At 26.5% G+C, this 18,233-nt stretch overlaps 1 protein-coding gene across 2 annotated transcripts in view; it reads right to left on the minus strand.

Annotated features, from left to right (window-relative positions):
* Positions 1-18,233, minus strand: part of mtgo (miles to go) — a 93,581-nt gene that overhangs the window by 21,476 nt on the left and 53,872 nt on the right. For both annotated transcript variants that reach the window (XM_067286834.1, XM_067286828.1), the window contains exons 4-13: positions 16,260-16,412; positions 13,532-13,590; positions 13,251-13,420; positions 9,347-9,406; positions 5,260-5,303; positions 2,940-3,034; positions 2,818-2,871; positions 2,523-2,647; positions 673-832; positions 489-575 (exon numbers count right to left, since the gene is read on the minus strand). In XM_067286834.1, the coding sequence (XP_067142935.1) occupies positions 489-575; positions 673-832; positions 2,523-2,647; positions 2,818-2,871; positions 2,940-3,034; positions 5,260-5,303; positions 9,347-9,406; positions 13,251-13,420; positions 13,532-13,590; positions 16,260-16,412 (1,007 nt within the window). The remainder of the gene's footprint in view (positions 1-488; positions 576-672; positions 833-2,522; positions 2,648-2,817; positions 2,872-2,939; positions 3,035-5,259; positions 5,304-9,346; positions 9,407-13,250; positions 13,421-13,531; positions 13,591-16,259; positions 16,413-18,233) is intronic.

Genomic DNA, 18,233 nt, shown 5'->3' on the forward strand with positions numbered 1-18,233 from the left:
TTATTTCTGTCTTGACTTAACTCCTATAGATTCAAAAAGTTTCTATAAATTGAAATAGTTTTGACATCACATTTCACTAACTCAAAATTTAAGATCTGAATTTAACTTTATTTAATGTCTAATTTTGTGCACTTTCTTTACATTTTTGAGGGAATAAACATTATCACAAATATTGGTATTGTATAGAATTATGCCTCCAATTGCACAACATAAAATACAAAATTTTAATGATGTTTCATGCCTAAAGTAATGATCTTATTCTTAAACACAAACCAACGAATTTTGAGTACCAAAAGTTTTTAACAAATTCTCTCCCCCTTCCACTTCAAGTTACCAAGAGTTTACTGTATTAGTTTGAGCTCTTGTGGTCCTAAATCAGGGACTAGCTGTATATATCAACATAATTTCAAATCATTGAAAAATTTACATTAAAACTTTTTCTGTTAAACCATTTTATATAGTTTTCCAGTATGAAAATATTTACTTACTCTAAATTTATATTTGCTGTTCTTCTTTAAATTTGTACACACAAATGCATTTTCTGCAGTATTACATACAGGAAGGAAACCAACTTCCTAAATTAGTAACAAAAATTGATATGCAATTTTTCATTTTCATAAACATTAAAAAAACATTCTTATTTAAATTTAAAAAATGCACATCATTACTCACAGCAGTTTCATCTTCTACTTGAAGAGTAAATTCTTCATCAAATGGCCTTTTCTCCCACTCTAGTGAAAGTCGATCGATAAACGCATCTTTTAATACAGGTGGTGAAGGCTGACTTGGAGCACTACCACTCGTAGAAAAACAAATAATTTCACTATAATCACTGCAAGTATTAAAAAAAATGTATTAAAATAAAATTAAATAAACACATCATTACATATAAAAATTATTTCAACTAATTCAACCAATAATATTTTATAATGAAGCCATTACGCAAATATTTGCAAACATTTTGCACTTATTTTATTGAAATTTTGACATATAAATTATCTTTTGATACTTTAATTTTTATCATCAAAAATTTTTAAATAATCTTACCAGATTAATTGGAATATAAATTAAAATTAGAATAATCTGTTACAATTACATAAAAGATACAATCAAAACATGATTCATATATAAATATCCTATACTCCAGAAGACATTGTAAAGTATTCATTATATTTAAGTTTTTCATTAAATACATAAATATATTGTTCATTTGTTGTTACTTATTCCATATTTAATTATTAAAACATGACAACCAGATGACCAAGGCAGTTAAAGAGTCAGCCTAAACTCTGGACTTGAGATCAAATCCACGTGAACAAGCCTAAAAATTTTTCATAGGCAATCTGTCCCAGATAAGCCCATCCTCACTGTGGGCCTGGCCAAATCCACAGAGTATTAAAAAGTGTCATCTTTGCATTATATGCTAATATGCTGTATGCTGATATTTACTTACCAGGAATGCTAGGTATACATGCTGATATTTACTTAAGTATAGATCCTTATATACAAAAAACATGAAGTATTAAAAATTATTGAGGTGGAGCATTAGATAAGCCTCTTCTGTATGGCTTACAAAATTGCATGCAATCTCAAAATTTGATTGATTAATTTTGATTAAACTTTGCCATTTTCCATTAATTGGAATGAGGAATCCAAAAATGTAATAAAAAATGAGAATCCATGACTTCATTTTTGAGATATAAGGTCATAGCATGAGCACACGCAACAAAGCAATATCGCACAACTTTATTGGGAGATGTCCCAAGGTCACTAGCATGTCTTCTATGGGCTTATAGGATTGAGTTCGTTTTCAAAATTTAATGGCTTGATTTTGATAAGACTTTGTCATTTTCCATTAATTTGCAATGAGGAATCCAAATATGTAATAAAAAACAGAGGTACCTAACTTTGTTTCCGAGATACAGTAGGATCAAAGTGAGAATGTCTCTGCTTCCTGATACAATTTAGCATGCCTAACAGAGTTTACAGAAAAAAATAAAAAAACCAACATTGAGTGTGGCTAAAAAAAAAAAAAAAAAAAATAAAACCTTCAAAAATAAAATCTTAAATATCCTATACATATTTACCAATAATATGTAAACTGTAAAATCAAATTACCCTTATATAAACAACTTTGCCAATCTATGGTATTTATTTAAGTTTACACACATTCATTGACAGAAAAAAAAATCTGTGCATATCTGACTGTACTGCATTGTCTGGCATTTGAAGACCTCCAGACAGAAATGCCACCAAAAATTCTAAACATTAAGCACATCTGTAATCCTTTTTCATATAATACTGGGGTAGCAATTTTAAGGCCCTCTAATGTCATTATCTAATATACAATCACCTTACAACTGTAATCTTTTACATATCAACTGTATGCCAAGTTTTGCCTTAATTGAACAATTCTATCTGGGTGTGTAACTTTTTGTCAATGACTGTATACCACTGGTTATAATTATTAAGAGTCAATTCAGTCATCATTATATTTTTTTCTATAAAATATTTAAAATTACCTTTTTCCAATTTCATTAACTGCAGCTAGCCTAAATCTGTAACATGTTGACACTTTCAGCTTTGTTACTTTATAATTCTTCTGCAAACCATTGAATATTTCAATGAATTCAGAATTTCCCTTTCCCTTCAAAAAAATTATAATACAAAATTTAATACAAATAAAATTATAATATTCATTTCACAAATTTATAAATGAGATTGATAAAACATTTTAAAATAAAAAAAATTAATAATAATAAAAGTATAGATAAAACTAAAACTTTTGGCAAATTAAATTTATCATAAAAATATTACCTCATCATATTCTAAAATATAATTAATGATCTTTGCACCATTATCTGAAGAAGCCTAAAAAAATTTTTAAATATTAATTAATTATTATAAATAGACAAATAAAAATAAATAAATTTCCATACATTCCACTTTAAAATGATACTGTTTTTGGTCCTTGAAACAAGTTTGGGAGGATGTGGGGCATCTGGTTCACAACATTTCGTCTTGAAAGTAGAACCTAAAAAATTCAAATTAATTTCAAAATTTAAATATTATCATTTTAAATGAATGCTTTTATTATCAGTACAGGTTCACAACTGATTTTCTAATTAACAAACAATAGTCTGGCATCTCTTTTGAAAGAGTAATTTCTAATTCCTGCAATTATGGTTTACCATAATGGTTTACTTATGACCACAGGTGGTATTTATTTATAGCATGTAATCACTTGAATTGTCTACATTGCAACTGGTGATCTCTCTAATCAGTGTAATTTTTAGTAATTTGGTATTAGAGGTAATACCAAATTACTTAATTTCTGATTATTAATAATAGCCCAATTAATTTTAGCAACTATTTGGTTTAGTATCAGTCATAATTTTTTCAGCTAGTCCCTCTAGCCTCTCAAATGGTTTACTTCTGACTACAAGACTGATTGTTATTATTATATGACCTCAGTTGATTCAGTAAAACTTTCAAATCAAATATACCAGAAAAATCAGTGGCTGACCTGTATTTTATTAATAATATAATTCATTCTTGTCATAATTAATAAAAATAATTATCCAAGATATTTTAAATATATAAAAGTTTTAATTTTATTACAAAATATATTAACATTAATGATCATAAAATCTAAAACATTATTAACTTTAGAACACATGATTAAATTACTTTGGATTTTTCATTATGTATTCTTTGAAAAAGCTAATATGACTATCTTAAAATAAGTTGATTAGAACTGTATAATCAGTTTTTCTAATTTAATCTAATTCCCTTTTATAATAAAAGATTCCATAATTTTTTTCTTCTAATGTGTCTGCTTACATGTAACTCTTCTTCCAGATATATTATAATGCAGTTATCAAATAACATGTAAGAGATACTACATATGAAGCGTGCAATGCCATAAGGTTGTAAATGCCATTTTTCTCAAAATATGTTTTATTGAAGAAATGAATTTTAAATGCAATGCTTTTTCCTACAAAAAACTATTGTGGCGATTGTGGCGCTCTAAGTGGCTATATTTTGAAGATGAATTTATGTGCAAGCCATAACGTTTGAAGTGCCAAAGTGCAAGCCATGTGACCTTTTGGCGCATAAAATGTTACGGTTTACATTTACACCATTTTGTTATTCCAATTTGTAACGCAGTGAGTTTTTTACGCAGAACCGGATAACTGAATCTCAGTTTATTAATAGTTAACCTGTATCACCTTATTATTTGATATTTCAAAATGATATTCGGACTTTCATTAATCTTTCAAATTTGAAGTTTTTAAATACATTTTAACTTTTATTACACTAAATTAATACCTTATTGTTTATATTTTCCTTTATTTATCATAATTATATTACAATTGATAAAAATTACAGCCCAGTTCAAGTACCAAAACTATGGGCTCAACATTGTTGAAGCCAGGAAGCAGTCACTAATAGATTATTGCCAGTTTTTAATGTTAAAATTGATATTGAATTTGTAAATTGTGTTTAATAATTTAAATGTAAGTTTTTGGTATTCAAAACCGTTTTTCAGCTGTAGAAACATTAATTTTATGATTGCAATTGTTTTTGGCATTTACAACTTTATGCACTTGCACAATTTTGGCATTTACAATGTTATGGCTCTAACTCTGTTTTTAAACATTTTTGTTTCCTTACCATCATACTTAGGTGTTTGAAATTAAACCCAATGTTTTATTCCAAAGTGTAAATTGTTAAAATAATTTTTATAGCATTTGATTAAAGTTTGTTCATTAGAAAAAGTGTTTTTTCTCTCTCCTGAAAAGTTTGTTTTTTGGCATTTACAACATTATGGCATTGCACGCTTCATATATAAATATATACACACATACACAAAATTAAAAAGTTCAAGTAGAAAAAAAAACGTTGAAATGATCACAAATAAATAGTTCATAGGTTACATAATGGTCAAGTTAACCACTGATGAAATAAATGAGATACAACAGTGAACAAAACTAATAAAATACACATGCTGTTTATTTCAAATAGGAACAGCTAGACAGCTATTATAGGTGTAAGGTATGCAACAGAAAAAATAAAATTGTACAGTCATTTTGACCATCATGCAATCTCACAAAAATTAACAATTCTTAAATATACAGCATTGAGTTTGTCCATTTAATGTTTCTTATTAATAGTATTAATTTTGATCAAAAATAAAGTGTAGTTTATCATATTTTGGAAACTCTTAAACATCTATAAAATTAAAATAATACTCACACATTGAAGATTTTCCCATTGTTCCCTCCAATACAGCTCGAACACTACAAACATTAACCACACATTAAAACATCTTTAGTAATTAAAAAATATTTTAAATAGAAAGATATTTTCTTAAGAGATAAATAAAAAGATATCTTGTTTACACTGTATAATTTTATACCCAGTCATATGTATGTATGTTCGTATGTACAGTGACAGACAAAGTAGTATACAGTAGTAGTAATGGGAGACAGATTTTTCTTTGTAACTTTTAATTAAATTGATAGATCCTTATATATTATTCATTTGAAAGCTTATAAAAAAACAACACACATAACGAACTGGTTCAGGTTCGTCTATTCCATCTTTAAATACAAAAATAATTTAACTTAAAATTCAAGAAAATGTCATGACCAAAGTAATGAGACACAAGAATAAATTTATTAAGAGCAAAAACAACTAATAGCACCAAAACAAATATGTTATGATTAGAAAAAATCTTAATATTTAGCAAATAGTAATAATGCAAGTAATATCCCATATTTAGCATTCTTCTTAAAGATCACATACAAATATTTCAAACATTTAATGATCCTATTAAACTTTACAAAGAAAAATGTAGGTGTTCCATTACTTTTGTCTGCCACTGTACAATTGTATATATACAGAATTGTTTCAGACCACACCATACCACATGTTTTTCTTTAAAACTGCTCATCATGGTAAGTTACAGAATGTTTTTTTATAATCAAAGCTCATATAAGGAATTGATTGGTGTCAGTGTCAATCAGGATGCAGCAGAAACAAAACCGAGCCAAACTCTGAATTTGCATATTGGAATAGGAGTTGAATCCAGTATAGTTGAATAGAGCTCTCATAAGAAATAACTTTTGTTGAACAACTTTTCATTATCTGCTACCATTTACAAAATAAATAGCAAAAGAAAAATTTGTTTTAAATAATAAACAGTCAATACCTAAAGTTATTGCTAATATGAACTGAGTATGTCTGTTTGTTCTAAGCATTTTAGAAGTCTTTCTTGGAAAACAACTTGTAAATGGATAACCTCAGTTTTAATTATCTAACTAACTATCAGACTATCATTCAGAAAAACCTGAATGATAGTCTGATAGGTGTTTTCATTTCTTGAAAATTGTTTTCTTGTCCATACATTGTAGGACACCTCTGACACAATATCTTTAATCCTCACCCAGTAGTCAATGCATATTAAATTAGACAATTCTGGTGAGTATGATACTGGGCCACTTCTTCTAATCCACAATTTTCAATCCAAAATTTGACAAATAATTCTAAGCAAAATGTACTGGGCAACTATCATAATAGAATTATTTTGATTATCTAATCATCAACAGCATATTTTCTGCAAGTTCTAGAAGCTTATTAACAAAAAAAATCTGCATAACATTGTCCATTTAAAGGCATTTTAAAAAATAAGAACTGATTATTTGATCTCCAATGATACCACACCAGGTATCAAGGCTTCACACATGCTGAATGTTTCATTTCTCTAAGCTAGTGCTGATTCTCCGCTGTCCAATAATGAACACTGAAGATATTGACATCCTGCTTTCGAATATTACTTCATTCAACCACAATTTGTGATAAAAAGATTTCTGTTGTGACTCAGTGACAGCACTCAAAACAATTTTGCAAATTAATATGGCAAAGTTCCTGATGCATTGCTTTGTGAAATGGATCACAAACAGCTTACATCAGAATTCAAAGATATTCTTAGAATGGATCCTGAGAGTTAACTAACCATAACTGTAGTGAAAACTTCTACCACTCTTTCTTCTCTGACTCCCCATCTAATTTGTAAATAGCAGCTGTGTTGTAGTTAAACGTGACTAGTTTTGTGTACTTACATCACCAAACATTGTAATACACGACATGTGAAGTGCATACAATATGAATATCTAAGTAAAGTGACATTCCACAACCCTGAAATTTATTTTAAATCCAACCAATATCTTTACCATGTTAAAAGTATCTTCATTACTGCATATGATTTTTCTGGGATAAATGAATGTTTTAGAAATGAACAATTATTAATATTTATTGTGACATTATCATAATGCTGGGCTGCAACTTTTAATCATATTTGAAATTTATTTAATTTAAAATATATGTTCTCCACCTCAAATTAGTACTGTAGTGTCTTGCCTCTGTACATTATACTTTTCTTTTAACAACAGTCGTGCCACTCATCTATCTAACACCTTTCAGGAGGAAAATTTTTGAACTGAAATAACATGAAATCCAGATTGCATTTGAAGTTCATATATATTTGATTGAGTCCTCCTGCTCCTAAAGTTTCCATATCTGGTCTCATCTTTCATCTATCTAACTCCATTCTCGAGATTAAAAAAAGACAGATGGACGACAGTGGAAATTTATAGGTCTACAATTTTTTCAAATTGCAGCCCAATTACCAAAAACAAATAGACATAAATTAAACATATAAAGGTCACCAGACAATAACTTTTAAATTGCTGCAATATGCTTCTTTATTAAGTAAGTGTGGTTAGTAAAAAGCAAAACAGAAAATTACAAAAACTATTTAGTTACTATAACTAATGAACAGGCTTATTGCACATCCAGCCTATTTAATTAACTTAACCAAAATGCATTTTGGCCTTACTGGCCCTTATCAATTGGATGATGTACATGAAAGTGAAAAAAAGAAAAGTTTGATTTATTTTCTAAATGGCAGATAATAAATTTTCTTAACAAAAATTGTTTCTTATGAAAAGCTTTATCTAATTATACCTATCTCAATCTTCTCTCCAATATGAAAATTCAGAATGGGGTGGGGTCCTATTTCCGCTGGGTCCTAACTGATGCCAATATAACCAATTAATATTTCATATGGATTTTGACTATATGAATTTCTCAACCTTATATGATAAAGGATTTTCAGAAGAAGAATATGAGATACATAAAGTGATCTAAAACATCTATAACTAAAATTTAATAGTATCAAAATCAATTATTGTTAATTTTATATTTCAAATAAAATCATACCTTTACTATGGATAAAATGTATTTTTTTAAAAATTTTAAATGCATTTCATGTATTTAAGTTATATACTTTTATTTTGATTTATTTAATTTATATATATAAAATCATATAAATTACAATTTTTTCCTCAAATATTTAGTATTTTTATACTTCATAATCTTATAATCTATGTAACAATAAATATTTATAAAAAATAAATGCAATTTGTTAAAATTATAACAAACAGTAAAATTATTAAGAGTGTATTAATAATTATTATTGATTTTAGAAAAATGAAAAATTAACAGAGTACATCCAATTTCCAGTAATTAAATACAATAATATACTTGGAATATAAAGTTTTTAACACTGATTATTTCACAGTATTTCAAGATAGGTTCAGTGTATTAGATTTTAAACATGTAATTCTCTTATATAAAGTTAAATAATGTATATATTAATTAAAAGAGGGTATCAGTATGTCCAACTTAGTTTAAGTAAACAGCTGGGACTAAAAATATATTCAGGTATCTCTTATCCTGTAGATGATGATGCCCCTGGAGAGATCTGAGAAAGGTGCAATGATTCAGATGTGGAAAAGTGACAAATATATAATGTTATGTCTATGGATCAAACATGTCAGGGTCCCACCTCCTGTTAACTTTAGTCCAAGCAATTATTTTGTGTTTTGCAGTTTCATTATTGTAAATACAGACGTCAATAAATGTACATCTTAGTTATGAAGACCATTGTTTTCATCAACCTCTCCTAAGTCAATTTTACCAATCCCCTACCCCCTCAAAAGCCTAAGCAAATCTGGGTACATGCAGTTAGTTTTAAAAAATGTTAAAAATTTAAAAGTTACTCAGTTCATTCAAAATATCATTTATGAAACCATGATAAGCATACTAATGTTGATATATTTATATAATTAATATAATACTTGATTAATACTTAATTATTATTAAACGATCATTTTTTTAATAAAATTTGTTAAATATTAATAATTTAAAAACAATAAGATAATAAATAACCTCAAGCACTTTTATATTGTGTATCATTAATAAATAATAATTAACTTACCATACATAATAAAATGTTCCTGGTTTCAAATTTTCAATCATCAATTCAAATTGATCTGCCCTGTAAAATATTTTTTCTATTTAAGTAAATTTTAACTGATTTTTAATTATATCAAAATTGTAAATATAAATGTAGATTTTAATATAATTTATATATTTAAATTTTTGGATGCTGGTTAAGTTTATATTTTTTATTTATTTTGATTTAATTTCCATAAATTATCAATTATAAACCAGCAAGAACACTCCCCTCCTTCCAAATTGCCACAAAATATGCATTTTGGACTTATTTTTGATGTCAAATTTGCCCTCTTCAGTTTTTCCAATATTGGAAGTTAAAGATTCTCTTTAAAATATGATCAATTAAAATAATGTTTCACAAAAAATTATTCATAAGTGAAGATACAATAAGTAAATCTTATTTCTTTCTCTTTTCAAGTACTGACTTGCCAGTAATTCTTTTTCAGAATGTTCCTAAAAACTAATTACTTTTAAGTTAATTTGGACTTCTCTCCCTAGACAGACCTTCGCATTTCTACTGTTTTTTTCTAGACATTTGGGGAAATTATTTCGATAAAATTCTGTCATTAACAAATTCCAGATTAGGTCTATATTCATACTTGTTGTTGGTTACTAGTACTATTATATTTTATTAATTTAATCATTCTGTAATTTTTCTTTTATATGGACCTATTTAATTTTTCATAATTTTAATATTTTCTTTATCTATTGTATAACCTTCCATAGTAGAGTGAAGCTAAAATGGAAAATTGTGTTTATATTTTAAACCAATTTGATGTTCTTTTACCCTTTGTTCCAATTTCCTGTCACCCATGTTATAGTAGAAACTTGATTACCTGAAATGATTAAAAAAACTAAAAACTACCAGAGGTGGCCAACTTTTGTGTACATAAGATCAACTTTTTATCTTAAAAATGTGTCGTGATCAACTTGTTGTCATAGGCATAGTCTAAGTGGGGAGGGGGAAGTGTGAAATACATACTATGTTTATACACTGTGCTTCAGTACAAGGTGCACTGCTTATGAGTTGAGTCATAACTGCATGCATACTGTTGTGTTCAGTTACAAATATAATACATTAAGTCAAGACATCGCAAGCAATTGACTGGTTGATCGCAATCAACTTGTTGACCACCCCTATATACCACAGTGTGATAACACAGAGACCAAACTCTCAGGTAACTAGAAATCACTCCATCTGTTGATTGTAGCATTGCAAAACTAGGTCACATGCTTTAGATTTTGAGCAAATTACTTTCAAATACAGTAATTGTATTATATTATTATTATAAGACTTTAAATGCATAGTGTTTGAATACCCAAAACACAAATCATTTTCTGGATTTTCCAAAATTTTGTTTGTTTCTCCTAAACCCTTTGTCTTACCAACTTCTGATAATAAAGTTTCCACTGTAACTTTATTTTCAGCTTCATACTTTTTGTGCCCAGTTATGTGAAAACTGCAGAATCAAGAACTGTTACTAAGAAGAAAAATAAATTATTTACTTCAATTACTATTAAGAACATTATCTCAATAGAAATTTGATGATATATTGATAAAATTTGTATATACAGGATATATAACAGTTTAACAATTTCCTTTGTTACATCCATGTGTCACAACTATGATGCAATCATAGTATAGTCAAGTGATCAGGTCATGTTTGGGTCATGTGCAACTGTTCCAACTTTATAAGAAATATACAGTAAAACCTGTCTATGGCGACCACCTAAGGTTCCTTCAAAAAGTGGTCTTTACACAGGTGGTCGTCCAAAACAGGTGATGCTGTAATACCATATTTCTGTACATATTTTGTGCACTCTTTAGCCATTTCTACTAATAAAAACTCGAGGTGAGAAAAAATAAGCAAATTTTTTCAACAATAGAGCTATATTGGTATTTTATTCTTATTGGATAACTTGGTTTACAGGAGTTGTCATGATTTTATAAAACAGATTTAATACCAATATTTTAAAGCTTAATACAGTTCTCTATTCACATTTTCTCAATTATAACGCACACTTTCTTTTTTCCGACTTAATTAATTCAACTTGGTTCTTTTTGTTCGCTCCTCAGTTATGTGTATTACGTCATCGATACACAAGTGCTCCATCACTTTGGTTTTCGTTAGTTTAATCTTATTTTAACTTTAAAAATACTGTACTTTTTAAATATTTTCTTAAGCACAATAAGAAAAAAAATTATTAATTAATAATAAAACAATTTTATTATTCTTTCTCATAATACGGAATCGAAAAAGAAAGGCCTGAAAAAATGATTTTTGCATTAATGCGTTTATTGTTTTTTGAATATTTTGCATGCAAAAATTACTTGGATATTATTTTTCTAAAAATATCATGGAAATAAGGTAGGTTGATACAGAAACTGTTTACCGCACAGGTACTGTATATGAGCATCAAATAAATTAATTAATAAAATAAAATAAATTTTATCAAACAATGAGATTGGCTGATTAATTGTATCGTGTACAATATTTTATACCCCTAAGGAAAATACTGTAGGTCTATGGTAAAATAAATTTTGTTTTCCCACAGTTTATCTTTACCACTAATTGCCATTGTGATAAACCATTTTCACTTTCTCTGATAACTTTAACATGATCTTCTAATGACAACACTTTGCATTTCTTTCAATTTCGAACAAACTGAAATAAATTTCTTTTGTGGCTAGACTAATTCATTAACACCTGCACCTAATTTCAATGGTCGGAGAAGTGCCAGAGGTGGGTTCAAATGAGAGTTTAGACTAATTCATTATATTAAGAGGGAAAAACATTGTTGAGATGGGTTCGAACAATAGTTTAGACCAGAAATATTTGTGGAAGTGGTCACTTATTACAGTTGTTGTATGTCATTTTGGACCAAAAATTGGTGCCTGCGGTTGCGTTACACAGGTGGTCGTTTAATACAGGTAACTTATATGAAGACTATGTATAAACTATTCCATGCCAGAAATTTTTGCCCGTTTTGACAGGTGGTCGCCTAAACAGTTTTCACTGTATATATATACAATTTAAAGATAATGTAAACTTATAATTTTAGTCAGTTTATCACACTTTGACTTAACTATTGAGCATTACTTTGACAACCCTTGTCATAACTGTCAATCATTCAAGGAATTTTTTGTCTTAATATTAAAAACATATTCAATGTAATTCAAATTTTCTTTTTTTTACAATTAACACTCCATCTATAGTCAAGTCAGTCAATTTCCTGATTTTGAATTCTTGTTTCCTTTCCTCTTAAGACATATTGCCTTGATTATGAGAATTAACTGAGTTGTGCTGCTTTCATTTAAACATTTGAACACTTTAATTATTATTATTTAATGATTTTACATTTTGTTTTAATTTTGCTTTCTAATTTCTTTTTTGAACAAAAGATTGAAAATAAATTGAATAAGCCACAGTATAGCTTCAACTGAATAATAAAAATTAAGAACCATCAACATTATTGTAAGAAGTATGGAGCTACTGATAATGTGTAATGGCAATACTTAATACTAATATTTGTTACTAATATTTTCATATGATTTAATAATGTTGATGAAAATTTATAATGCCATCTTTTATAACTTAACTGTTGTATCAAAAATTGTTATTTTTATATATAAATCTTATTATAAGACTAATAATATTTAGAAACACACAAATTTTCAAATCTTATTAATGTTTAGGGATATGGATTTGGTTTCAAAATATATTATACTTGATTATAATGTTACTACTCAGTCATTTGTCTGTTTACTTCTTAAATATAAAAAAACTAACTGATATAAATTACTAATTCATTATCATTAATTTCACTTCTGCTTGTCTCCTTATTGAAATGTTTATTTGATTAACTTTTAATATATAATTTACCTTTTTCCAATGCTTTTGTAAGTATCTTCTTTTCCTTTATCAGAAAGTAATATTTCATACATAATGGATTCTTTATTGATGTTCTCATTAAGTTTCCCATCATCTTTTTCTGAAGACTGCTCTATTGGTTTCCAAGAAATTAATGCAGTTCTAGCTGATACTTCAGTCACCTAAAAAAGTATTAAAAACTCAAATATATTTCATATAAATTCATTTTATTTAGAAATTAAGCTTTTTTCCCCATTCAATCCCTAAACTTCCATGAATACGAAGTCACTTACTGAAGGTGCTGCTACATTAGATAAAAATTCTTCAAGCATTTTTGTATCATCTGTTTTATCTGAAATACACAAAATAATTTTTTTTTCAAAATTAATTAACAAAAAACAATAATAATACATTTATATTTAATTATGCATAGAAATTTGAATATGAAAATGCTATATTTGTCCAAGTACTGTTCATTGAAATTAACTGGAAAACCCAAAATCATTTGAAATTTAATTTATAACAAGAAATAAAAATATTTATTTACTTTTTTTAATGGTAATGCCAAAAACGTTATTATTCTCCATAATTTTTTTTACTAAGTCATATTTTAATTATTTAATGATTTTGTTCATTTGGCATTCCATTAACACATCATCATCTCAATTATTATCTAATTTATAATTTTTCAGACTTTTCCCATACAGAAGAATCCACTTATTGTAATCACAAATATTATCAGTCATTTATTGCTGCTGTACAAGGTTATGTGTAGATAATTGAGTTGTTTACTACTAAAGCAGTTTTTATCTGTGAGTCATTTATTGTTATCAGAATCAGCAAGTCCCAAAACATACAAGCTGAAGTACACTTATAAAATTTTGATTATTGTAACTGGAGTTTCAGTTATAGTTATTGTTTTCAGATAAACAGATATTTTTAAGCTGTCTTTTTGCAATATCAGCCTCAATGTGATAATATGAATTTGTTATCAGTTGCACATTATCAATTATCCTAAGTCTTAACCAGCACTTTAAATATTAAACATTGTTTTTGCTTGTAGTACAGTAGTTTAAATTGCTGACAAAAATCTGCTGCTTTAGTTATATGCTAGATGAATTAATAATAATGAATAATGACAATTATAATTAATAAATATTGAACTTGAACATTTTTTTAATTATTTTAACATCTCTTTTAAATATAAGAGTCAATATGACTAATATTTCCACTAATTGTAGTCTTATTTACATTCCATGCTTATTAGAAATTTTGGTATCGTTACCACTAGAGATAAGTTCTGAAGTGACTGCAATAAGCAAATTCTACAGTATTGTATTGAAATAAATTTAGGAAAAACAAACAGAAAAAGAGCCTAAATTAATCAAATACTTGGGTATTATTTCTTTAAATATCTCTATTATTTTCTCTGTAATTACAGAATCAATGACTTATGTATTAAAAATACATAAATTTACAAATTCATATGTCATTTGCCAAATGCAAATAACTTCACCTAACCATAAACTATCTTTTAGCTTTTGTTAATGCAAAATGACTTGCTATATTATTAGACTATAATAAAACTAATAATTAGGTGTAAAGTAATCTGACTGGAGGTGGATGGTTAGGCTTCTATCTCATGATAATTTTAATAATTATAATAATTATGGATTATTTATATATTAATTTTAGTTACTGAGTAAAAACTTAAAAATTCTAAGAACATATTACACATGTCGATATATGTTTCTAGCTTACGGAATGTCCAATCTAAAAGTTAGTACCAACCACATTCAACCGAAGTATGACTGCTACTAGCAATTATACTTTAATAGAATACTAAATGATACTAATAAATTTTGATACTGATGCAGTAATAACATCTAGTTCAAAACTAGCAATCTATCAAATTTTTATCAAAAGTATCTTAAAATATAAAATTTGTATCACATTAATAATACAAAATATTACCATAAATAATTAATTACAAATTCTAAAAAACATTATTACATACAGTAATAAATTATAATTATATAGTGTGGCTTAATTATATTCCTGCAATTTGTTTTTATCAAAACATTTAATTGTTTAATCCATTAAAGGAAAAAAATTATCACTGAATTTGTATTTGTAACAAAATACTATCCTTAATGTATAAATTTAGAATATAAATATTCTTATTTTAGTTCTTTACTTAATTTACTATTCGTGTTAATTTTGTTGTTCACACAAATATAGTTATTTTTATTATTTTATTGTAGTAATATTAATTAGGCCTTATATACTAATTCTTTTTAAATAATATAAAAAAAGTAAAAAATAAAACAAAAATTAAATCTAAAATGACTGCCAGATTATATCAGATTATATTACTATTATTATTATTATTAATTAAATGCAAATTAATTTGGCACTAGAGGCAGGCATCAGCACCATCTCTTGCCAAATTCCTTAGCATTTAATTAATAACAATAGTAATAATATAGGCCAATATAATCTGGTAACTGTTTGACTTTAATACTTAAACTATCATGTTTGGATATTTAAAAAAAATTTATTTCGATATATAAAGTTTTCAGAACAATTAAGATATTTCGGAAAAAATTTTTGGTGCTTACAGTATTTGGACAAACATTACAAAAATAATGTTTAATAAAGAAATAGTTGATTTATTTATAAATTTAATTTATAAACCATACCTGCATCAGCTAGATATTGCTTGGATATCTTATTTTGTTTTTGTGTGGTCTTCCCTGTTTATTTTTTAGTATATATAGCATCAATTAATTGATTTTTTACATTTAAAATGTAAATAAAAATTTTGTTTTTAATAAACGAAATTTATTTAATATAATTTTGTTTGATTTAATTAATATATTTTTATTTAATTTTAATATATAATAAAGTGTATTTAAAACTTAATGAAACATTTTGTATTATAAAATGTTTTGAAGATAATTTATAATAAGAAATGTGATATCAAAATGAATTTCAAGTAATAATTTTAAAATTATTCACCTCTTTTCGGTGAAGCGGTAGGAGAATGATGAGTGGACAGATCTGAGCTACTTTCTTTTTGTCTTGACTCTAATTTTTTCCTCAACTTATGGAACTGCCGTTGAGACCTTTCATCTTTATGATGCAAATGGGAACTAGATGGAGATGATGGTCCTATAATAATTCATTATTCAAATATATTAATATAGAAAATTCCATATATGTAATATATGTAATTTTTTATAAATATATGTAATGTTTTATTACAATATTAACATAAAACAATAAATGTATAAAATTTCAAAGCATTATTCATATTTTTAACTAGTTTGCCCAGTTTAATATATAGTAAAAAAGGGACAAAAAACAAGAATATTTCCAGATTAATTAATGAATTATTGATTTCAAGATTCAATTTATTAAAGCAACTTTTTGTTTTTCTTTTTTTTTTAAAAAAATTAATTGTTGCATAACTTTAAATATATTTCCTTACTTTCTGCTCTACTGGAGCATATTTATTTTATTTTTACTTTTTGTGCTGTAACTAAATATATCAGAAATTTATAAAGTTAATGAAAATATTGAAAACAAAGTTATGATAGCTAGAAAAAAAAAGCAATAAATGAGATTATATTAAAGATTTGATTTAAAAAAATTTTTTTTATTATTCGAAATTAGCATTGAAATAAAAATCTTAAGAATTTATTAAATTCTGTTTTATTAATAGTAATAGTAATAGTAATAATAATAATAATAATAATAATAATTCCATGTAAAGATGGTGGACATGGCCTGATTGACATAGTTAACCTTCACTACAAACAAACACAGTCACTGCGAGAATTTTTTTACAAAAAACAAGAAACATCACAGTTACATAAAGCAGTAACTCTAGCAGACTCAAATAACACACCATTAAACTTACACTCACATCATATGGACACAACACAATATATAAAAAGCATAGACACCATTAACCCTTTCCCGGCCAGGGTACCGATCTATCGTTACCCTAATTGTTTCGCAAAACGGCCAGGGTACCGATTCATCGTTACCCTGTTAAAAATCGATTTTTATAAAATTTATCGACTACAGATGTCAGCACTTGACGGTATCGTCTTGTTTATCGTCTGTTTTACATATTTTTGTCCAGGTGGTGTTCTGTCGATTAAAAAAACTTTTAATTATCGATAGTTTTTCCTTAATTTTTCATTTTCTGATTATTTTTTATTTTATTTTTAGCATATCTATGCAATAATATTACTATAATAAGTTCATTAATGCTATAATAAGTTTATTCAGCTATAATATGTTAATGCATCATAAATATTCAAGTTATGACCATCAGTTCTGATATTTTATATATTTTTTTTAATTTTTAATTTTTAATTATTTTTTAAATTTAAAATATCCGAAAATGTTACATCTATTGCTACTGGTAATCATATGTTTATTACGAAAATAAATAATCTTGTTTGATATAAAATGAATAAAGTATATTAGTTCATTATATTAGTTGAAAGCAGAATAAAGTTCAAATTTTAAACAAATGTTTGATATAATGTGCGATAATTTCACAACGAATAAACATACATGCATAAATGTTATATCAAATTGTACAGAACAATATTCTACGTCGTATTGGCTCAGTGACAATAAGAATGGAGTAAGCAGGCAATGTTAATTTTGACAAATAGTAACAAATTTTCAAGTCTGAATGTCAGTTATCATATATTATTATTTTTTTCTCATAAATGTTTCAAACAAACTTTATTGAAATATGTCGTATTTAAAACTAACTATATTGATAAATATATGTAATTTTTTTCATATGAATAAAATAATAATTTAATTTTTAGTGAATTTTTAAAATAATATTGCCTGATTCACCTATTTTGACCTTGGCCGTTTTACAAAATAAGGGGGCGTGGCAAACGGCAGGCTAAGGGTTAAGCAATCGTGGGCTCGAAAGGCACTCCATGGCAGGCATCCTTA

This window comes from Centruroides vittatus, unplaced genomic scaffold (assembly GCF_030686945.1).
Source record: "Centruroides vittatus isolate TY-2023 unplaced genomic scaffold, ASM3068694v2 contig_1276, whole genome shotgun sequence".
NCBI classification, from domain to species: domain Eukaryota; kingdom Metazoa; phylum Arthropoda; class Arachnida; order Scorpiones; family Buthidae; genus Centruroides; species Centruroides vittatus.